At 35.1% G+C, this 24109-nt stretch overlaps 4 protein-coding genes across 10 annotated transcripts; 1 reads left to right on the forward strand and 3 right to left on the reverse strand.

Annotated features, from left to right (window-relative positions):
* Positions 1-1021: 1021 nt before the first annotated feature.
* Positions 1022-9775, reverse strand: LOC109008896 (GDP-mannose transporter GONST1-like). 7 transcript variants are annotated; one of them, XM_035694569.1, is made up of 10 exons: positions 9687-9766; positions 6081-6153; positions 5743-5974; positions 5439-5578; positions 5196-5325; positions 4423-4521; positions 3516-3670; positions 2335-2451; positions 1652-1749; positions 1022-1537 (listed from the first exon to the last, which is right to left on the reverse strand). In XM_035694569.1, exons 3-10 carry the CDS (start codon positions 5959-5961, stop codon positions 1479-1481), a joined length of 1017 nt encoding a protein of 338 aa, XP_035550462.1. In that variant the 5' UTR covers positions 5962-5974; positions 6081-6153; positions 9687-9766; the 3' UTR covers positions 1022-1478. The 7 variants fall into 7 exon arrangements, with proteins under 7 accessions (XP_035550462.1, XP_018844714.1, XP_018844713.1 ...); XM_018989169.2 differs by lacking the exon at positions 9687-9766 and adding an exon at positions 8039-8424 and having other exon boundaries at positions 6102-6153; XM_018989168.2 differs by lacking the exon at positions 9687-9766 and adding an exon at positions 8039-8424.
* On the reverse strand, positions 9744-12120 carry LOC109008898 (ABC transporter I family member 10-like). The gene is made up of 6 exons (XM_018989175.2): positions 12009-12120; positions 11709-11880; positions 11313-11399; positions 10449-10574; positions 10239-10361; positions 9744-10036 (listed from the first exon to the last, which is right to left on the reverse strand). Exons 1-6 carry the CDS (start codon positions 12083-12085, stop codon positions 9827-9829), a joined length of 795 nt encoding a protein of 264 aa, XP_018844720.1. The 5' UTR covers positions 12086-12120; the 3' UTR covers positions 9744-9826.
* A 1401-nt stretch (positions 12121-13521) lies between these two features.
* LOC109008900 (NAD(P)H-quinone oxidoreductase subunit O, chloroplastic) lies at positions 13522-15934 on the forward strand. Its single transcript, XM_018989177.2, has 6 exons — positions 13522-13819; positions 13934-13989; positions 14279-14344; positions 14466-14507; positions 15132-15191; positions 15638-15934. Exons 1-6 carry the CDS (start codon positions 13582-13584, stop codon positions 15665-15667), a joined length of 492 nt encoding a protein of 163 aa, XP_018844722.1. The 5' UTR covers positions 13522-13581; the 3' UTR covers positions 15668-15934.
* Positions 15935-16826: 892 nt separating this feature from the next.
* LOC109008901 (mitogen-activated protein kinase kinase kinase 3-like) lies at positions 16827-23451 on the reverse strand. Its single transcript, XM_018989178.2, has 11 exons — positions 22742-23451; positions 20995-21312; positions 19971-20058; positions 19805-19867; positions 19504-19664; positions 19343-19418; positions 19013-19072; positions 18744-18851; positions 18397-18633; positions 17537-17637; positions 16827-17447 (listed from the first exon to the last, which is right to left on the reverse strand). Exons 1-11 carry the CDS (start codon positions 23167-23169, stop codon positions 17183-17185), a joined length of 1905 nt encoding a protein of 634 aa, XP_018844723.1. The 5' UTR covers positions 23170-23451; the 3' UTR covers positions 16827-17182.
* Positions 23452-24109: the final 658 nt, after the last annotated feature.

Genomic DNA, 24109 nt, shown 5'->3' on the forward strand with positions numbered 1-24109 from the left:
ATTAAGAGATACTTTAGACATAAAAAAAAATTATATAAAAATAAATTCATAAATTGATATGACTTGATATGATACATCAGATTATAAAATTATTTTTATCATAAAATAGATCTAACAGATCTTATGAAATTATTTTAATTTATTAATTTTTTTTATATAATTTTTTTATTTTTATTATGTATATAGCACTTCTCAAATATTAATGACTGTTCAGCCGCAAAAAGCTGCAACACACGGGCAGGAAAACGACTAATGATAGCATTGATTGGTAATTACATTGAGGGAAATAATATCTTCAATTTTAAAATATGTAAATTTTTATACATTTCTTTTAAAAAGAAGTAAATTTATATATATAAATTATTTTTTTTAATAACAGATCTTATTTTTAAAAAAAGAATATGTAAAACTTGCATATAAAAAATGCTTGCTTATCAAGGATCTTCATTGATTTATTATTATTATTTACTAAATAATTATAAAAATATTTTTTAATGAGTTTGTAATTTTTATTTTTTTAAATGTTTAAAGAATTTTAAAAAATGTTTGAAAATAATTAACAAAAATAAATAAAAAATTTGACCTTCTAGGTGACACTCAGTATGCAGCACCCAATATAAAATTAAAATTTTTTTTTCATCAATTACTATTTATCACTCTACACCTTATAAAAAAAAAATATATATATAATATAAAAATAAATAATGACTAATATATAACATTCTTCTATAAAACTACCTAGGATTTGGTTGGCCTCATGACTATGCATTTTTGTATGCCAGCGAGTTTGAATTACGAGGCCCACCCAAAACTCCATTTGAGTTTAAATGCATGCAACCAATCACATCTCAAATCTAATCTATATATATATGAAAAAATATTGGCATCATCCCAAAGCTGCCGCACACTCAATGCATTGAGTGAAAAAAAAAAAAAAAAATATACATGTGAGGTGTGCTACAGCTTCCGGCTGATGCATAGCACAGCTCTATATATATATATACACACACACATACATACATACATCCACAAAAGAAAAAAAAAATCCACTTTCAGTGTTGATCTTCAGTAGCTGAAGTAACACTCCTGTAATTGAAGAGAAGGTTTCAACTTCAATGATGGTACAAGGTAAGATAAGAATCAGTTACATGATGATACAGTTTATATCTGGAAAAGAAATAGTGCTGCTCGCATCTTCCCTCAATAATACAACAAACTCGGCACCCAGTCCATCCCAAGTTCCAATACAATGTCCTCTCATGTAACAAGGGGAAAAATATATATCAAGAGAATAGAACAGCACTTAAAAATGAGCAAAGAGCTTGTTTTTCCCTCCTTTTGTCTCCATTTTAAGATGAAAAACTGCTCTACTAACTATCCATCGTGACTTCATGGGATGGTCAAGCATTCGGATGCAATTTACTGAAAAGAGTGCAAAATTAGGTTATCATCTAAAGCTACATTACTTTTGCTACTTTTCAGGTTTGAGATCTTGTCCGAATTTTCGCCCTAGCGAAGAATACTCCAGCCAAGAGACCTACAGAAAACAAAAAAAAAAAAAAATTGTTTTAAAACAGCAAAATAAAATTTTGTTTCAGGTGGTAAGTGGAAAATGTAATATTGTCAAGCCAATGGCATGGACTGAACTTACCGAAGAGTATGCTTGTGGAGTTTTCCAAGCTGGTAGGAACTTTGAAAAGAAGGATGCCAGCAATTGACAAAGGGATCTTATTCAATGATCCCACAAGGCTGCAGGACGCAGTTTGGTGATTACAGTTGTATTATTATGATTATTACTGTCTTATCTAAAATAATCACTATGGTTTAATAAAACACACACACACACAGAGCTAATTTGTTATCATTTCCAACCAAATTTCATTTAGCTTAAATTGAACCTAGGATTCATAGTGGCATAAAAACTGAACTCAAACCAGTCCCTTCAATGCTGAACTTATAAACCCCTTGCCCCCACATGAACCCAATGCAACTATTTATTATACACCCATGGTGTGTTCTTGGGCGGCTAGCTTGCACAAAATCACTAATCTTACCAATCCCAACCTCCATTTGACTTGCACTTTGTTCACTAAGAAAAAACCAAATCTAACAGCAAATAAAAGTTGGAACCTAGACAAGCCCATTCTCGAAGTCAGATCATCTAGGTCTCAATTAAAAGAGAAAGAAACAGAAACAATCTGGGTCTCAATAATTTTTAATTTTTTTTACAAAAAAAAAAAAAAAACACCAAAAAGGAAAAGGTTCCTACCCAAAAATACCATATCAGCCATTAGGCATTCGTTTTTTTTCTGGGAAAAGCATTCTTAATATTACCTGTACGTTGTAGCCCCAGTTTGATGAAGAAACCACATGGAAGTGAAGCTGATTGCTAGTCCCAAAACTCCACTTATTGTCATTACACACCAGAAGGTTGGCAAACTCAATAGTGGCCTGCCAACTCAATTCAACATCCAAAAGATTCAACAAGAGAATTTGAAAAGGAAAAAAATAAAATAAGTTTTCTCTGCATACAGTTAGAGCTTAGTCAAGGCACTCAGACTGCCAAATAACATATCTCCAGAGTTGAGGTATTAAACATATAGCTAAAAAGAAGTGGAAGTCCAGGGATGTATGCAGCTGAGGCATTCGAGCATCTCTTCTGCCAACCCAGATTCATGTAGTTCTTGACCTTCCTAATTTTGATGAAACTCTTAGTTGACACCGTTCTCTTTGTTTATCTTTGGTCAAGTCTTTGATCGTCGTGTCAAGCTGATCAAGGAATCAATACCTTCCTGAATCGGGTATAGTCAGCAATCTTAAGAGGAGGTTCACCCAAGTGAGAAACCCTTTGAAGGTGTTGAAATATTAATTAAATGATTAACTCCACTTCTTACATCAGCTTGAGTCTCTGGGATAGATGGAGATTCAACATGGTACCAAAGCAGTCATCCTAAGTTTAAATCCTGACTCTATTTTTTTTACCCTAATTCTACTTAAATAACAATAATGCACCTTCTGAGTTTCTAGTTAATCTTTAATAATATAATAAATGATAAAAAGGGATGGTTATACAATGTAACAGTTCAATTGCGTACCCTTGCTATAGCAATGGATAAATTTCCTTCCTTCTACTTATCCAACAATATCATGACCACTTTTAGATTGCATGGACCAAATTAGATGATCTTTGTTAGATTAGATCAGGGGAAAAGAGCTGCAAAATCTGAAAAAAAAAAGTTACATAAACAAAAATACAGTATGCATAGATAAATGTACAAACTGCTTCTAGTACCCCTAAATAAATCATGTTCAGCTTTAAAAAGAATCACTACATTAAACTCAATTTATTGTACTTCAGAGATATGGCAATATCTACTCATCCAACCCAAATATCTGTAACTATTATCTCGATATGTCAGAAACAAACAGGGAAGAATTGGGTGCTGATGACATTATACTAGCTAGATACTATCGGTGAAGAATAAAATTCCAGAACAGAGGGAAGAAAAACTCACGTTCTGGAGAGATAATCCACCTCATTGAAAACAAAAATTAGAAGAATCCCTAAAGGCAATGATAGGGTGTTATTGAGCAAGACCATTGAAAACTCATTCAAATTTCCAGATTTGGTAACTTGCTTTGCTGTATCCATGACCCTACGCAGGGTCAGCTGCACAGATAAAATTAAACAAATAAGACATCAGAATGAAACTTTTTTATGAGTGAGATAGGTAAGACATCGGACTCAAACTATTAAGGAAAGTAATTATGTGCAAGAAGGTACGAGAATGCACCCATTAAATCAGTGAACTATAATGCTCGCTCCATCCCTATTTGTTGGATCTCAACAGAGATTCCAAACCTTCAAAGAAACATCCTTATTACTTTCTAAACTTCCGCCTTTTCAATCTTGCCCTCATCTGGGCAGAAAAACATATGAAATGAACAAAGTACTCCTAACTTTTTGTTTTGAATCTGTTTTTTCCCCATATTAGGAGTATTTTAGTCATTATACACCTTTCTATAGAATTTACCGACGGAAGATAATCATAATGATTGCATATCTATACATTTCTTAATAAGGTGCCTACTTATGTATTAAAAATACAAATTCCTAATTCTTCAACTTTTGACTTATCACAACCTCTTGATAATGTTTAAATTCTTAAGGGGTTTAGTACTCATTAACAACAGAGGTTTTGACTATCTAGCTGAAGCATGCCCCTTTCTCAACCACAAAAGAGCTTATGATAGCCATGCAAATATGTACATGACATCTGGTAAGAGACTAGATGCAGAAGAATATGCAACTAAAAGAGAGAAAGATGACCAAACTGACCAATATGTACGCCTGTGGCTCCAGTTAATGTACAGAGAACAAGAGAAATAACTTTAAAATAGAGGTCCAAATTGTGTACTCACAGAATAGGATGCAGTTAAGAAACAATTAGCAATCTGCCATGCATAGCCAACAGCATGAAAAGATAGATCAGTAACCCCTCCAGAAATGGCCGAAATTATCTGCACAGGTCACATAGGTAAAACCGTTTCAAACTTACTCATTTGCAAATTAATGAAATTGTGTAAAGCAAATCTAGGTAACAGATGCAAGCATTTTCAGAAAAGTTCAAATCCAGTAAAGCCCCTGAATTACCAAGAACTCAAACCAGAACAAGATTAGTTGCTGACAAATGTATATGCTGGACACATCGGCACTCAAAACAAACATTGCATCCTTTCAAACACGTGCCTAGCCAAGGGGGAGTTACTATAGAACAACCGCTATTAATATGTTATCATATGAACCTCCTACACTGCAGGACCACCAATCTCTGGTGCCCTAAAGTTTAATTACTTTTGTATAATCCCCCATGCAAAAAGAAATGACCTATATAAATAAAGGCATTTGATACGAAAAAATTTAGCCACCTCATGTGTTCCCCACAATTGCACTCTTTGAATGTATTGATAAAATTTCAAAATAATATGTAAGATGAACTTTAACTTTTCAAGATATACATATTAGAATCCCAAAGGAGAAGACAAGGCAAAAGCAAACATTAGGGAAAAAAAAGAATGAGACACTCTTAGATGCAAGTAACAACTGAAAGAATTTGATTAACTTATTCCACATACCAATTTAAATTTCTTGAAACAAAAAAAATCCAAAACTACACTTTGATCACTGAACGTACCATTAGGAACAGAGCAGCCCAAACTCTGCTGTCATGATGCGTACTGAATAGATACATTTCGCCAAGAGCAGTTATCACATTGGTAACATTTTTCAGGACAGTGACCATAGCGACATTAATGTATTTCAAACTGAAGAAAATATAAAGCAATATGTTATGGAGCATTCTTTAAAAAAAAAAAAAGAGTTTCACGTTACTAAAAAATTTTTATTAAGATGAACACATACTAGAAAAATCCCATACCTAAACATGCTTGTAATGAGCATTCCAACAAAAATAACATTCACAGGTAGCCAAACTTTAACCAATCTCCATGTTAGTGGCTCTGTTGATATTATGCCAAGAAAACTCAATATTGACACAATAATCACTGAAATAAGATTCTGCATCCATACAAGTATATGTCAGGGTCATTAGCTCGTTAGATATTAGAAACATTTTTCAGATCATTTTATAAAATTGCAATAAATCTAACAAAAATATTTTCATAAAAAGAGAAAATCGTGATCTCATGTCCATACAAGGAACACCAATTACAACAAACTACCTGGTAAACCATCAAAGATATCCCAGCATTAAAATCATAGCTGGAAAGTACAAACTTGTTGATCAGAATCATGCTGCATGACGAAATGCAATATGCGAGGCCAGACAATAAGGCTTGATTATGTATCTTAAGCACCCTGTGAACTCGTGCTGTCCTATCTCTGTCTTTGTCTAACTTACCAGTTTCCAGGTCATTTTCAATGTTTCCAAAAGGCTTCATTGCAGATGTTGATCTATAAAAAAAATGGTGGAATAAGATTAGTTCATATCCAAAGCAACAATCAAAAACAAAAAACAGAAGGAAAAAAAACAAAGCCAAGCGCATTGACAATAAATGACCTTGCTCCAAATGAGTCTTACTGGTCACATAAGGGCTAAAAGATAATGTGAACGAGGACAAGACTGATGGAATCTGTAAATTCAAACATTGCAAGTGGAAGATTTATTAAGCTAAAAATATTAGATATTTACTTCTTAATAATTCAAATGTAACATAGAATCAAGCTAAAAACCCTATAACAACAGCAGAAGGCATTTTATTACAGACCAACTGGTATGATTGGGGATGACAAATGCAAAATGAAGAACAACATTTCTCAAGTAGTATTGTCTTTTGTCCCCTTCAACTCTTAAAAAACTCAGCATATTATCAAGTCCTCTATTTATAGAGAATGACAAACCATTTCCATTGGGACCTTTTCACCTTCCAAGAAACATGCTCCAACCCACGTGCCACCAGTCTCATATTCACCTCCACCCCCAAACCAAACAGTACGCATTCACTTCTTATAATAGTCAAAGCGTAATCCTCCAACATGGGATAGTTATCCTTCCTATAAAAATAATATCAATTTTTATGTATCCACTCCCAACTCAGTGACATGTTAATCCTAATAAAATTGTGATCAGCCGTATGGATCATTTTCAACAAATCAGGGTCAGTCTCATTTATCCTATTCCGCCATTCTATCCTATATATTCAAACTCTTTATCATCACCCTATTACTCGTATCCTTTTTCGCTATTCCTATTGGTGTTGTTTTAGGCCTCCCAACCATTTTTTTTTTCATTCCAACTTGAACAAGAAGGCTTAAACAACTCAAACCAAGTAATCTGAAAAAACTTTGCAAGAATCTGCTCCCTTGGAAGACCAAAATCTGGCAGGAAAATACATTAGTTTGCAGACAAAACAAGCCATTTTGAATAGCTAAAAAATAAGATTTCATCCTTAAAATTATCATGAACTTCACTCCCAAACTTTACAGGTAGATTGGTTGATGTTGTCAGAGAGATGTGCATGGAGAACGGGATAATTCTAATGTAGTTCCAAAGAAATTGGCCTCTTGCAAGACCAGAGACCAAAAGGAATACGCATTGAGTACCAACCAAAACAAGCCATTGTGATCAACTCGACAAAAGAAGCTTTCAGTAATAAGGCTATCACAACTTCATCTTCTTAAAAGTCACATTTCTCATAAAGTAGACTGCCAGAAACCTCTTAATAGAAAGGCTGGGACTCAGAGAGATGTCCAGGGAGAATAGTAGTATAGTGACAATGAATGAGAGAGCATAAGAAGCATAAACCATGCTAAGAGTAGCTAAGAAGCAGGAGAAAAGTACAAGTGCATAGCAGATAAAAGCCGGTAACAACACTCAGAAAGAACTAAAAGAGAAAAAAGTGAAGGAACAAATAAACACAAAGCTGAGGATCGGAAAAAATAACCCATCCCCTTGAATTGCATTTTACTCCTATGATTTTTTCTCTTTGGAAATTGCATCCTTCAATTTTTTTCAATCTTTAAACTTGTAATCAGCATTCAAAGGAAAATCACATATAATGCAGAGTAACAAGTAACCTAGGCATTTATGTTTAGCATTGGTTGCATATGATACAGATTAGAAATCAGACGGCTGCATTCATATTGAATTATTTTACTCAATATATTTCACAAAATAATATGGGATTGGCAACCAAAAAATGTATAAAGAGGAAGGAGTCCTCAAGTGTGGGATTTTTTTGGGGGGGCGGCGGGGGTAACAAACAGGAGGGAGAGAGAGAGAGAGAGAGAGAGAGAGAGAGAGAGAGTTGCAGAATTTGAGAAAAGCCTCCTTCCATGTTGAGATATCTGTTATCGACTAACGGTTAACGCAATTGTTGAGTTTGTAAACCCAAAAGAAATGTCAAATATAAAAATATAAAAATTTATGAACAATCAGTGGGCAATAAACAAAACCAGTAACGACCCATTTTCAGTCGCGAGCAATCTTATTCAGCACAGGGAGAAAGGAGAGAGTACCTCGAACCCATCTAAGCCAAGACTTCAAAACCCGTCAAGGGTCACAAAAGAAATGGACAAAAGAAGAGAAAATGAGAGAAGTTGGAAAGAAAATAAAATGGATTTCCTTTTGGGATTTTGAGAGATACAGGGAAAGTCTCTTCACAGAGATAATCGCAGAGAAAAGAGAGAGAATTTAAGGAGCTGGTTTGGCGCAAACTATAGAGTCAAAACTAACTTAAGATGTGAAAGTGAAGCTCTTTTACATCTGTTGAATTGTTTCTCATCTTCTTTTTCTTTTCCGGGCGGCCATGTTCGTTATGTATGCACCATTCGAGTTTTTTTTTTGATTGGTAGGCTTTCACAATTTTCATGAGTGGATGCTATGATGCGCCGTTCTGTGTGGGTGCGCACTATGCCACTATATCACTTTGGTCAGCGGAGGTGTGCGTTTGTTTCTTTGAAATTTTTATACTTCCAGCCTCCATGACTGGTTTGATATTTCCATAACCATCCCAAAGTGACTCGGTGAGTGGGAGTTCCTCAAACCGGAAAATTTAAAAAAAAAAAAAAAAAAAAAAAAAAAAAAGTGACTGGAAAACTTGTTTATTAAATGCATGCATAGCTTTCAGCTTTGATTCAAAAGAAAATCGAACCCCAATTGACCATAAGCACATAAATATTAGTGAAAAATCATGACTAGGATTGAAATCTTTTTAAGGGCCTGTAATTTGTTTTCCTAAATTTGTAATTGATAAATTTACCCATTGTCTCAAAAATTCAAACCAATAGTTAAAGCTTTCTCATATATTTAAAATATAAACTTCAACTATAGAAACAGCATCCATATGGTATGGACTTGGTAGGTGGATCTCACTGTAATCCTCTTTAAATTATAAATATTTAGATATGAGAAATTCTATTTGTAGTTCTGAGTAGAAGATTGTGTTTGCAATTCCATTAATGAATACGGATAAAAGAGAAAAAAATATCATTTTAAAAATTAATTTTTTTTTAAATATAACTATATAAATTTGTATAAACAATCATTTGAAGACTGTATATAGACTAACTAGCAGGGCATATATGAACCAGTTAAATTCACGTTTATAGGTACATAAGCACGTGTTATCAAGCCACCTGCAAGCCAGAACATAATTAGGACTAACTTGGCCAAGATCCACTAGTGTCGGCCAAAAAACAAAAAGTCAACCAAATTGGAAAATCCTCTTGAGTGAGGTTGCTCCTCACCCAACCTACTTTCTTTATCCCATCAACTATTATACCATAAACGTGTGGTGTAGTGGATGACCAATGGACATATTTATCACAAGTATCCATTCAATAAAGTTTTGGGTTTCAGGCTTCTTGGTGGCTGTATGTAGTAAGTCCTAGGGTTCATATTCTCTTTGTTTACCTGTTTCCCAACTTGTGTTCAATATCTTTAGTATTTTATTAAACTCGACAATACTTTTATTATCTCATAACTTGACATCAAATGATTGAATAAATATTTGTAATTTTTCACTTATTTGTCAATCATTTGATGTCACTTCAGGAGATAATGGTTAAAATGATGATGAAAAATATTTTTCTTGCTCTAAAGGAAGTGGTAATAATTTTGGGACATCAGAAAATAAGGTGGGACTAACTTCTAAGTGAAACCTACCAGTTTGCAGAGGCCACAATTGTAAACCGGCTTAGAATTTGTATTCCTCATTCTGACTGATCTCAATGAGAGCAAAAGCTTGCTCTTGCAATAGAAATGGGATAATGTGAAAAGGATTTGAGATACAAGGAAAATTTTCTTCAAGAATTGATCTGTTTGATGTACGCAGATTGCCTAGTTCTGATAAACTCCAATATTCTTGCTGCATCACCTTGCATGACAACTTCCCCATTTTCCATATAAACAGCACCGTCTGCATACTCAAGTTCTTCCAAACGATGGGTCACCCACAACGCCGTAACTTCTTCAGAACTATCCAAACAAGTTCTAACCGCTTTAATTACCCCAACCTAATATAGACAAAGAAAAAATTGATAAATATTAATGGGAAATGAAATTCGTTATGTTATAAATTGGTGATTGGTGAATGATTCACGTTATCAAATCTGATTTTCATCTCAATTTGAAGTCAGCATACCCCAGATGTGTCTATAATATATGACATCATAAAGTATTAAAAATGTTCCATCTCGTGTCTGTCATATAAAATACCTGATCGTTTTCATCTAAAAATGTTGTGAGCTCATCCAATAACAGTACTTTGCAAGTTTCAGCTAAAGCACCAGCAATTGCCACTCTCTGTTTCTGTCCACCACTGAGAGTTTGAACAGACCTCTAGAAATGGAACAAAAGACATAAGCAGATGTTCAACTTCTAGCAAATACTTCAACAATCCAAAAGATATTGATACAAATAAGTTACCTGCAGGTAGTTAGACATGCCAACAGCATCCAAAGCATTAGATACCCTAGATCTAACTTCGTCAACGGTCAAATTAAACTTTCCAAGGCCAAATGCCACATCAGCTTCTACTGTAGGCATCACAACCTGCAACACGAGGGACTGCCATCATAAGCACTTGCTGGTAGTTCCCTTTAGCAATTTTTAATCCACACAAATAAGTGATCAGTTTGGATATTTAATTACGGCGTAATTTTTTCTTGTCTGTGCCGATCCTCTAATCCTTGACCTAATTGTTTACCATGCCTAGTTTGAAGTTTGAACCCAGCAAATTGCAGATAGCAGGTGTAAACTCTTGCTTTGGTATTTTGACAGCCTCAGCAAGATTGGTTATGGTCTATTTTCTGAGCAATCCATTCACTAGATTTAATTAGCCACTTCTGCTCATTACATATTGATGCCCAAACTCATCTGGACCTAATTTTAAACAGATATAAGAACAAACTAGCTTTATTAACACCATTTTGAACCTTTGTAGGAAATTATCGACAATTCAAACTCCCAGATACTTTATTCCTTCTATTTTCCTCTATATTATAGGTATAATCTATCAGTCTGCTTGATTGCAATAGAGAGAGAGAGAGAGAGAGAGAGGGAGAGGGAAATTTGAAAGGGGTCCTATTGCATGGTAAAATGGAATTCACTCTGTTATGATATGCAAATTAGTAGCCAAGTAGATTTTTTCTCCATTAATAACACAAACCAGAGAGTTTGACATGTTAATCTTTAGACTTGCAACCAAACATGAAAAAGTTCAATCCGTAATGGAAAGTGTAAATAACACAAATCTTGAAAAGGGATTTGAGAGAGAGAGAGAGAACACACCTGATGGTCTGGATTTTGGAAAACGTAGCTCTTGGATCCCTTGACATACGCAGTTCCATTCGTTGGACTCAAAAGACCAGCCAGAATCTGCATTACTCTTGATATTGTAAACCCATGACTATCAAAATCTAGTCAAACAAACTACAATGAGCTTTTTGTCCCTTTCTTTGCCCATTAATACAACTGTGTACAATACACTATACAGCTCCCCATAGGCACAACTCCAATCTATAGAACCCAAAAAACCCCACCTGACCGATACATCCTCTTTACTTGATGAAGAAAAACAAAACAATTACTTCAAATACACTAATAAAAGTAAGATACTATGAAAAGGAAGAATAAATAATTTTAAAAAAGATAAGGAACACTGGCATGGTAAAAATTTTGATGTACCTTCAAGAGGGTAGATTTTCCGCAACCGTTGGGTCCAAGAAGCATCCAGAACTGTCCGGAAGGAATCCGAAGCGAGCAGTCCCGAAGAATCGGCACATAATTTCCCTGCCTCGTAGTAATGGAGAAATTCAGATTCCGGCCCTCGATGGAGAAATTCTCAGTAGCGACAGTCCTGATATTACAGAGAGCAGTATACCAATAAGAGAATCACAACGATAAAAGGCAAAAAGCAACCGCAAATTCGAAAGAAAATTTTCTGTTCGAAGAATTGCCCAGCTGTTTAAAGATGCTCGTGCAGACCTAGAGGAAGAGGTAGAAGTAGAACGAGGAGGAGGCAAAAGAGGAGCTGAAGAGCGGAAAAGAGTAGAGAGATTCATGCTCTACGACCAGACTCTCAAACTGATTTGCTTGCTTTATTTCAAGTAAAGGAAAATACTATTCCCACGGAGTTTTTACCGAAAATTTATACCGAAATGAATTTTTTTTTTATTTAATAATTATAGAAGTATTTTTAAATAAAATTATAATTTTTTTATATTTTTTAAAAATATTTAAAATGTTTAAAAAAATATTAAAAATAAGAAAAAAAAAGTTTTGCCATTCGGTGAGGATTCTTGTAAGTTTGTAACAGAATCCATTTATAAAATTTCAGTTTCAAACTTCAAAGTTTAATAAAATATTATAAAATTAATTTAAAGAATTATTCTTCTTATTTGTTGGCATGAAGTTTATTCATCAAGCTTTTACATTTAATATAATATTGGTTAATATACCAATTGCAATACATGATACAGTTAGATATAAGAGTTGTTTGGATGGTGATATAAGATATACAGTTAGATATAAGAGTTATTTGGATAGTGAGATGAGATAGTATAGTTTTAGATGAAAGTTAAATAAAATGTTGTTGGAATATTATTTTTTAATACTATTATTATTTTAGGATTTAAAAAAATTGAATTGTTTATTATATTTTGTGTAAAAATTTAAGTAAGTTGTAATGATGAGATGAGATAAATTGAGAGTATTTCTCAATCCAAACGACTCCTAAAATAATTTAATACAGATTTCTTGCACTTGTCTTTTCTTTTCTGAGTTTGATTTACATCCCTGTTAAAAATTTATTGAAATATGAAGACTTTGAACATATTCTGTTTAAAAGTGAATGGACAAGATTGAAAGATTGATAGAAAAGTCAACTTATTTTTTCACCTAAAGCATTCATTTTTCAAACAAGATGTATGGAATAAAATTTTAATATAATGCAAGCCAAACACTTAGGCCTCGTTTGTATTCGTAATCCATCTCAATCCACCTCAATTCATCTCATCTCATTATTACAATTTTTTTAAATTTCCACACAAAATATAATAAACAATTCAATTTTTTCAAATTTCAAAACAACTTTTTCAAATTTCTACACAAAATATAATAAATAATTCAACTTTTATTATACTATTCACAAACTATCTCAATCTATATCAATTCATCTCTGAATCCAAACCACTCCTATTTTCTTTTCTTTTTCTTCTCCTAAGGTTTTGGTTTGTAGTCTTTTAGCTTGTAAGGATTCAATTCCTCTTTTCACTAAAGTGGTTTAAGGTTGAAAGCAATCAGTTTATAAAAATAATATGGCATTAATCAAAAGACATGATTTTTAATAGAAAAATGTTAAATGTAATTAAAAGAAAAAATCTTTTATTTAAAAATAAAAAATAAAAAGTGGATTTCATTTGATGCTAATTTGCACTGAGCGCGAACCAACAGATTTTTGTCTGTAAAATCTGGCCGTTAGAAATAGAAGGATCATCATCATCTCTTATCTCTACAAGACTGTAGTGAGAAACTCTTGAAACTTTCCGAGGAGTCACACATGGCTCTCTCTTCCATGGCTTTCACTGCAGTTCTCTCTCAGAGCTCTTTCTCATGCCTCTCTCGGTTCCCTCCTACCTCAAGAAGAAACCCTCTTCGCTTGCAGTCAATTAGAGCCGTAAAAGCCGCGGAACCAGGTGAGGAAAAGACTACGCAGACAAAGAGCGAAGAAGAGTCTTCCTCTAATGCCCAACCCTCAACAAAACCTTCTAAGCTCCCCAAAAAGCCTGTATATTCGAGTGAGTTCTGAAATTTCATGACAATTTTTTGCTTGTTTTGGAAGTGAAAAAGGACAAAGATGCTCATTCTTATCTTCCCTGCTATTGTTCTTCGTTTTTCTTCTCTTGGGACAGTGAAGAAAGGTCAGATTGTGAGGGTGGACAAGGAGAAGTATCTCAATAGTGTTAATGTAAGTATAAGTTGGCCTTTTTTATTGAAGAAATGCTTCTATTTTTTTCTCTATATACAAATAAATCCCAAAAAAAAAAAAAAATCTAGTTCTAGTACTTGTACAGAGAAGATTTTTATCCATATGACAACTTTTTGCTACGATTTTCTGCACAGAACATGTTTGTTTATAGCAGAGATTGAGATTATGGGTCTTATACTCTTCCTAATCTTTCCTTTCAATTGGGCATGCCTTATATTTTAGCCTTGGCATATACTGGAATACTGAGATATTTGATTCAAATTTTCAGTATCTATCTGTTGGGCATCCACCTTATTACAAAGGTTTGGACTACATTTATGAAGACCGTGGTGAGGTAGACCTTGCTTAGAATCTCTAGCAGCACTCATGATTTAAGGCATAGTAGTTGCATGTCCAAGTGAGGCATTTTTGGTGGCCATTTCACATTTCTAACTGGCAGCATGCTAATCTTCTAGGTCTTGGATCTACGTCTTTTTGAGACGGGAGAGTATGCTCTTGTAAGTGATTCTATTTCTTTCATTCATCATAAAACCTTGAATCTCACTGAAACGTTGAAAATTAGTCTGCTGCTCAAAACACCTTGGGATGCTGGATATAAGATGTTATTAAATTTGACACCATTTTCTCAACTGTCAGACCAATATCAAACCTTTCTACTTTATATACAAAAGCAGCAATATTTGCATTGAACTTACTAGGCTGAAGATATGAGAAATCTGATAGGTTAGAGAATGTTGGATCTGACTTTTTTTTATTTTTTAAGAAGATAACGGTATCCCAATTTTATTGATAGCTCTCACTTATGGCAGAGGAATACCGTGGTTACAAGCAGATGCCTAGGGATTACATACAATCATAGAATCCAAACTTAGGCATCAAAAAAAGATATAGACTAAGTCAAACCCTATACAGTTATTCAATATAAACAAACAAAGCTCAAATCTTAATGAATCAATTTAAACCAACTAAATCTGCATAAAACCAAATAGTGTACTAAATAACCTGCATAAAACCTTCACAGAAAACTGCATAATCCAAATTGGTCTTGCCGAATAGCTTCAACAAAAAATAATAATAAGAAAACAAATGTTGGATCTGACTAGATGATGAAAATTTAACAGATTGCATGGGTTGGTATCCCAACTGCACCAGCTTGGCTTCCAACAGATATGCTTATCAAGGTACTGCTAACAGTTTATTTTAATGGATGTTTCATTATGCTTGCCTGAGGGCGCCAACAAGCTCGATATTTGATTATAAATCTTTATGGGATTGAACTTTGATTGGGATCAAGCTCATCCAAGTCCATCAAGCCCAATTTAATCTTGAATCATGTTTCATTTGGCTGAACTCAAGCTCAGCTCATATATCCTTTCCAGGCTAATTTAGCTTGACAATGATTCCATCTAAGAATCCAGCACTTTAACCATTGCAAATCAGCAATTTGGTCACAGTCAGTATTATCATGCCAGTTTCTTAGGAGTCCGACTCTGGCTTATTTGATTGGTAACCTGAGAACAAAGCTGCATGACAATGGCCTTGAGCCGCAGAGCAGATGCCCTCAGCACCTTGCTTCACTCGACTTTTGAAACTTTCTGTTTGATCTGATTCTCATGTTTATGTGCAGTCGGATAAACTCGATTACGAGAGAATGTGATCTACATTCCTAGATCCTAACCCTATGGCATCGCTCGCTATGTGGAAAGCACATCATGGGAGTTTCTTGGTTTCTGATTCCCATCTGGAACTGTTTCTGTATCTTTTGTACATCACTGTTTTGCAAGAAAATGACGATGATCTCTTGGGTAAATTTGCTGAGATTTCGTTTTTTTATCGTAAAGAAAGAAGTATTTAGCAGCAATGTATTAAAGATATACAAGCGAATGCGTTATAAGTTACATGATTTCCTGTCAGTTATGACAAATAATAGAGTTAAAAGTTCTCAAATTTGAAAAGAGTAGTACTAGGCTACCGCCTGCTGAGCGTGCCGCTTAACACAAATTTTTCTTTTTCTTTTTTTCCTCCTTTTTCTTTTCATATATTTTTAACATATTTAAATATTTTTAAAAAATAAAAAAATACACCAATACACTAAAAATCAATTTTCTAATCATTTAGTAAAAAAAAATTAAAAATAAAATAAAATACATGAACAGTCAAAATAAGTAGGCAAACTCAGGTGGCATACAAGCATTTCTCATTTCTTAGCTGCAAGAGAAAAGTTGGAAGTGGACAGAATTCAAGACAACATTTTTCTTCGATAAACAGAAAAAGATAGAGATGGACAATAACTGGAAGAAAAAAAAAAAACAAAAACAAAGAAAGGTAAGAGGGAGAGAGAGAGAGTCCAGCTTTAGACAAATACCTGCACAAGAGGAAAGTGTTAGAAAATAAAACAAAATGAACAAGAGGAGTTGACATCATCGGCGTGAAGCTAAGCAGCTTCCTAGAATGATACGGCATCCAAATTCATCTTGTCTGTTTACATGTTAGAATATTAGAATGATCCTCACAATTGTCTCAAAGAGGGTTCCATTTCATAACTAAATAGGACGAATAAAAAGCCTAGTTGGTACCGACATAAGAGTTGAATAATCAAGCTAAAGTTTGTTTTTCTTCATCTCCAAATATGTCAACATTAATTCATAATCATACCTCAAAGTTTGACAAGGTAAGCATCGGCAGACGACATTGGACGGCCGGACCAGGACGAGAACCGATGAGTCTTCTAAGCTGGAAAACTTTTGTTTAGCTTGAACCACAGTTATAAACAGTGAGGTCAAGGGAGCTATCAAAACTTGCTTAGAGTGCCGGAATAGAAGAATAACCACTTATCTTATGCCTTGGACTAATATACATTATAAATGACATGTTACAAACAAGGTGACCCACCTTCCATTTACAAATATCAATATATTGTTACAAGATCAGTACATCCAGCATTTGCTCCCCCCATACAATGAAATTTTGGTGCTCTTACTGCTCCCTTCAAGCACCCCGTGCATAAAGAATCCACTCGTCCTAAAAGAAGTGAGCAAATAGAGCCCAAACTGTCAGAAAAGATGAAAGGAGCATGAATACTAGATCCTCCTAATACAGAAGTGTGGCTCTAATCCATATACCATTATGGAGTGACTAAGGAAGATTAATTCTTTTGCTGGTATTTACATATTCAAATAGGTCTTGTTCTTGGTGATCCACTGGGGGTATGAATGCTGTATGGGGAGATCTCCTGCCAAGGTTCAAGGGCGAATGTTGCGTTCGGTCTAATCGTTGTATAAGACGAGTACTCATTCAAGTTCTTGCCAATTTGTCCCATAATAGCATAAGTTGGGTGAGGAGGAGATAAGAAACAGCTCTTGTGTCCAGTTCCATAATGTCGCAATGGGCTTGAACAGGGTGATACAGGTAAAGACGTAATCGCTCTGATACTATCCCTGCACGTAGAAATATGAAATCAAAGTCATTTTATAATGTCATGCAACAGCAAAGCCTGAATGAGGATAAAAAGGGAGGATGTTACTACCTTGGGCTTTTCATAGCTCTTGTGGGAAACACTGGCATCGTTGCATAATTTCTATCACTTGAAGTGATATTCGTTCTATTTGAATGGAGTTCTAATACTGGCTGCTCAGAAAGTTATAAGCAAGTAAGAGATTAGCACAAGTCCCAACTTGAATGACTGAAAAAAATTAGATGTGTATAGACGTAAATTAATCGAAGCCAATGGCCACTGAGGAATTCCTGATCTTCTAAAAGAGAGGATGGAACTAGAATATATTTTCTAAAATTTCTATCGCAAGAGATGATTCTAATTCTCAAGCCAACTGTATAAGGCTTATGACAAGCATTATTTTTCATGCCAAATAAAAGTTAAAGGTTGAACTAGGATTTCATCAACAATGTAAAGAGATTTTCAAGATATATATGTATATAGATCAATATGTCACAGTTACGATTATCTCTTGTTTAAAGCTTGCAATAAAAGTACAACCATAGCGCACACATTCCAGCTCAATTTACGAAAGACTTAAGAGATACTTAAAAACCATCTTTTAGCACAAACGCCCCACAGTGGAAGTCCTAAACAATATGTGATGATATTCTCTCTGATTTGGAAACCATGGAGTGAAATAATCAAGTAATTTGTGAGTCGATAATATGGCTCCTTTACAATAAAAGATGCATTTAATTAAAAAAGCAAGTTCCCTAAACTTCTTAATAGCAGTGTTGTCTATTAGTGGGATATCTATCGAAAAAACTAAAAAGTATGTATAAATTCAAAAAGAATCAAATTCAAACAGACATCATATATCAGGATCCCTAATATAGAATTTAGAAGGTATAGACTCAGATATTTTTTGTGGAAGGAATCTTAGCCATTACCGGTGTGCGGCTTCCATCAAACATGTAAGGGAAGGCGTCCTTGGTCACATTCATATTTACTACTCTATTTGTTGCCTGGTCTCGAATAAAAGGGTGATCTAGTAATTGCAAGGCTGTAGGCCGTGCTGATGGTTCTCGTTGCAAGCACCACTTGATAAAATTCTTTGCATCATTCGAAAGGTGTTCAGGGATTTCAGGGACATCTTTGCTGTTTCCAATTTTGAATATTGCAGCCACCTGTTTAAACCAACAGAGCAAGACAAATTTGGACCAACGAGCACTTCAGAGATGGCCATAATAAAATCAGTTATATACAAAAGAATTTCTGATTATCTTATGTATCGCACCCCTTCATACTGGCTCCACGGTGGCTTAGATGTTGCCATTTCAAGAATTGTACATCCCAAGCTCCAAACATCCACGGCCAGACTGTATCCATTTGTGTTCATAACAACCTACAATTAGAAAACAAGTGAGGAATAATATAAATAAAATGCACCTTAGTGAGCAGTAATGGGAAAACTTGAAGGCTTAAAAGGAGGAAAATTTGGATAATCAGCATGTGAGTGAGAATAAGAATGGAGGTTTGGGAGTGGGGGTGTGTGTGAGATAATACCTCAGGTGCCATCCAGTAAGGACTTCCCTTGAAAGAAAGCATTGAGGCACAAGCTGTTATCTGGATCAGAAGAATAAAAAACCAGAAACCTTTATTAACTACTGATGGGAATGCATGAATAGAAAGAAGAATAAAAAAACATACTATTCTCAAAGTTTACACGTCAAATATGTTTGTGGCTCACCAATATGTCATGCTTGCTTTATACTAGTAGATTGTAACTACTTTATTGTTTGAGATATTTATAGTCCTAGCAATAAAATGAAGTGTGACTTTACCCCTAGTGTTCTACAAGTATACTTCAGTGTTTATAGGGTAAAATAAATGTACATGTTTGGCCATGCCAAAGTCTGCCAACTTGATTTCACCATTAGGATCTACCAAAATGTTTGCCCCTTTGATGTCCCTGCCAGGAGAACACATTACTTAACAATTTTAAAGAAATCCCGGAAAAAACTACAAGAGAACAAAGACTACAATCTGTTGAGTACCTGTGCACTGTATTTCTTCCATGTAAGTAGGCAAGCCCAGAAATAAGCTGCCTGGTATAGTTTTGAATAACAGGTTCCTTAAATGGACCATATTCTTGAAGTAATTTATGGATTGAGCCACCAGAGACATATTCCAAATAAACTGAAAGTGTTTCCTCACCCTAAGAAAATGGAAATCAAGAGTTATAGCAAAAGCAAACTTCAATACTCACAATTATCTCCATATATTTTATTATTTAATTGTGTGTGTCTCACTGTGTCTAGAGCGCATACCATGTGTCTTAATGAGATCAACTCTTACCAATTCACTTCCATGGTATCGCACAATGTTTGGATGTGAAAGCTGACTGAGCAAATTTATCTCCTGTGGACAAGGATAATTTCAGTTAAAAGGTGCTGAGGGAATAAATAAATAATAAATATATTACCTGGTTTAGTTTTTTTTTTTTTTTATCAAAAGAAATTACCTGGTTTAGTTGCTTGAGACATTCTCTTGATGTCTGATCATCGCAAGCAACCCTGACTTCTTTTATTGCACACATTTGCCCGCTTCCACTGTTGTAGTTGCAAACAGATCAATTGGAAAAGTAAGAAAATAGGAAAAATACTGGTCTTACTCCAATTTTCTAGATTCTTTTTATTGACATGGCTGCTGAGTTCTTTTCATGTCCATGTGGATATGCCAAAAGAGAATTGTTACATAGCAGGCCATGTGGACCACTCACATTATCCATAAACTTCATGTCTATAATATTGATTGCATAACATATGTGCACCTCTGGTACACACGTGGCAACTCACATGGCCCTCCAGGTCATGGAGTTAAGACTTAAGAGTTTCTGTTGAATACAAAGAATGTTGAACATATAAAGTGTCTCAACAGAATAACAAAACTACATCAGTCTTCTAATATGCATCTGGAGATATGGTTTCTTTCTGTTGTTAATAGCACCTCAGGCATGTGTATGAGTTTCCACGAGATGAACAGTTTCTGTCAACTTCGACAGTTCAAGCACAGTAAAAAAACTTAGCGTAGTTTATGAATTCAAGGTACTTCAAGTCTAACCATAGGCATGAATTTTCTCCATAACACTCATTGTAACTTCATTTATTCTTAGGTGAAATACACACGTGAATTAAAATAACTCAACTCATACTCTAGGTTTTATATTTAATCCTTATTGTGTCCAATTTTTATAACTAACTTCCATCCACTTCCAATTAAAATCATTAACAAAAATTAGTTATATAAAACTAATTCGATACCAGAGTGATATGATTGTACACAAATATGGAGTAATAAAATTAATTCTATACCAGAGTGAAATCAATTGCTCCAACAATTAGACACCACAAGAGGTGTGATTAGAAAAAATAAAAAATCAGGGAGTAATAAAACTGCATTAAACCAAAGGAGGTGCTTTAGGACTATGCAATATATACCAAGCACTTTATTTATCAAAATACACACACACCAAGCACTTCAATCACCTATTAAATCCGAGGTATACATGGCCAAAAGTCCCCCTTCCCAGAAGCCTTCCTTTCTTCCACTGGGACTTTGTAGAAGTTGTGAATTCCATGCTTCCACTTGTTCTTGTGTTGGGCAAGGCAGAAGGGCTAGTAGGAGAACCTGGAGGAAGAGGTAGACGATGAGATTGACTCTTCCCGTCTTCTTGCTTTCCTGTTGGAGACTCCAAATTTAAGCCACATAATCTTGGGTTAAGAGGTGATGTGGGGCTTGTGGGCCCCCTCGACCCTGGACCGGGGCTTCTTGACCTCATGATGAACTTGATATCACCATGTCCCCTACAATCAAGATATAACGTGGGTTAAATTCACAATATTATTTTTCTTTTTGAGTAAATAAAAATAGACAATTAACACATGTAGAGTATCTGCCTGCATGAGCCCCTGTTAAAAGAAGAGGCAAATGCTAGAATCTCAACTCCAGATCACTATTGGCATCGTACATCACTGAAATTGTTATTAAAGAAGCATATTTGAAATTGTTCATTGAGATCTGTTTTGGCATTTCATGTGGACAATAGACTAATCACAAGCCACCCATATCCGTTTCCATGACAGGCTCAGCCCAAGAACCGCAATTTCTATACAGAGTTGCATGAGTAGGATTGAAGCTTACTGCCTGGTGAGGTTATTTTTAATTAATTTCTCGGTTTTATGACAAAGTGAACTCCATTGTCCTCAAATTCTGGCCATCTTCCTTCATAGTGAGATGAACAAGCTCACTGTTACATGGAAGATACCAACTAAAAATGATTGCTAACTGAACTAACAAGCAGCGACTAATAACAATTGAGTACTACTTGATTTCAAACAGAATACGCACGTGAACAAGATTTTCAAGCATAAATTTTTTTTCAATGACGTGGAACCTCACCATGGCAATGCCCTTCAGACCCACTTTTGCAGATTAAATCCCATATACACGACCCATCCGTCAGAATCATGTAACAGGTAGTCCAGGGATCTCCAATCGTGGAATCGAACCTAGGATGTCTGAGTTTATAGCACATCCCAAGCCCGCCCTTTGACCACTAGGGAGCACCCTAACAGAAAATCCAGCATGATGGGTTGTCCAGAATAATATAGAACTTGCAAAGCTACAGCCTCAGGTTTCATGAAAACTACTTTTATCTTTAACTTTTAATCATTAAGCATCTATTTACAGGGGAAGAAAACCAACAAAACACAAATAAATACTTGGCTAGGCTGTTAGCGTGGCAGGCAGTGCAAATACAGAAATGGACAAAACTGAAACTAAGTTCGTGTGTCAGAGCAAAAACTGTCGGCGGATCCACGTGGTGTAAGTTGGTTGTAAAAATGAAAGCCCCAGAACACAGCTATCTAAATATGACAAGAGGAGAAAAAAATGCAGAAAATCTCGAATTTAAAAGGGCTGACAGAGAAAACCGATGGCAAACCCCATACGTCGATTTTTGATTGGAAATCAAACACCCCTGTTGAGGTTTAAGTGGAAATCAGAAAAACTACCCCAATATAGCCAAAGATTTTTAGAGAGAAAGAACCCCTTTTGCAAATCAATGGAATTAAAGCTCCTAAATTGCTCGAACGAATCGAAACAAAAAGCATCATTAATAACACCAGAAATGATCCATCAATCAATCGAACGCCTAGAATCTAATTATCCATAATACGACACAAAATCTAATCAACCAAAGCCCTTAGAAATCAACGCCCCCAGAGAACCTACCTGAAATTACCGAATTGACCATTTTCCTGAGCAACCGGCTGATCCTCAGAGGACCCATCGGAGCTCACGCTCGAAACCGAGCCCGACCCGGATCCCAACCCGAGCGTAGACCCAGGGATATGATCATTCACGGACGAAGTCGACGGCAGAGGTAGCGGATGACTTACCCTCCCAGCGCTGTCCGAATCAAAACCCAAAAACCCGGAGGAGCCGCCGAAGTCCTTGCTGGTACGCGGCGAATTACGCGAGAAGAGCTCGTCGAAGCTCGTCGGCTTTTCCTTGTCCTTGCCCTTGGTGTTGTCATTGCTGATCGAGGATTTGGATAGATTGAGGTGTGTGCCAACTGGGTTGTTGTATATAACTTGCTGCTGCTGTTGCTGCTGTACTCCTTTGTTCTTGCTGCTCTTTCTTCCCCACCAAGCAGGCATTTTTGAGCTGCTGATCTAGTAAACAAGAGTGTAGAAAGAGGAGAAGACTCTCAAAAGAGAGAACCTTCTGATTTGGTTCGTAGAGGTTATATATATACCAAGACGACGAAGAAGAGGAGAAAATCGCGAGAGAGTGGGTGGGGTGGGGGCGGGGCCAAAGGGCTACAGTGAAGAACAGCTAAGAGAGAGAGAGAGAGTCTGGGGGACGGCAGGCAGGAGAGAGAGAGAGAGGGGCAGGCATGCGGTGGTTGGATAAAGAGGGAGAAATGACGTGGCTATTTCCTAGAGAGAGAATGTGTTAGTACAAAAAAATACGTTACATTATGTGTGTGTCAGTGTGCGCATGTATGTTCGTGTTCTCAGCTTACGTCTGTCCGTTTCTGTACGGTATTTAGTTGGCTTTTTTTAATGTCCTATTAATTCATCTTTTTCTTTTTTTTCTTCCTCTAATAAATAATATTATATCATATGGGTCCAGCATTATTTTATTTCATATTTTAACAATGTCACTTTTAATATTTATTATTTAGATCATAAAAAGTATTTAACTTAAAATTTATAAAAATATTAATCTTAAAAAAATAAATCTCATTGAAAATAAAATAATAATAATTTTTTAAAATAAAAATAATATATAAGAGCCATAAATCTCTAAGAGTATAAAAAACTCAAAATTAATGATAATTCATCTCTAAAAAAAAAAAAATTATTTCAATCGGTCCACGTGTGTGGTTTTGAGCAACTCTAAGATGAGTACTGAGAGAAAGACAAAGGGAGAAACACGCTAGAACCAAAAAAAAAAAAAAAAAAGTAGTTCGCATAAACTTGTGGTTGAAATATAGGTGTGCATAAAGCTCTCATGCTGCTGCTGCTATTATTATTATTATTATTATTAAAATAATATTATATATAGTTGTGAGTTATATATATATATTGTATA

Source organism: Juglans regia, chromosome 10, assembly GCF_001411555.2.
Source record: "Juglans regia cultivar Chandler chromosome 10, Walnut 2.0, whole genome shotgun sequence".
In the NCBI taxonomy this organism is placed as follows: domain Eukaryota; kingdom Viridiplantae; phylum Streptophyta; class Magnoliopsida; order Fagales; family Juglandaceae; genus Juglans; species Juglans regia.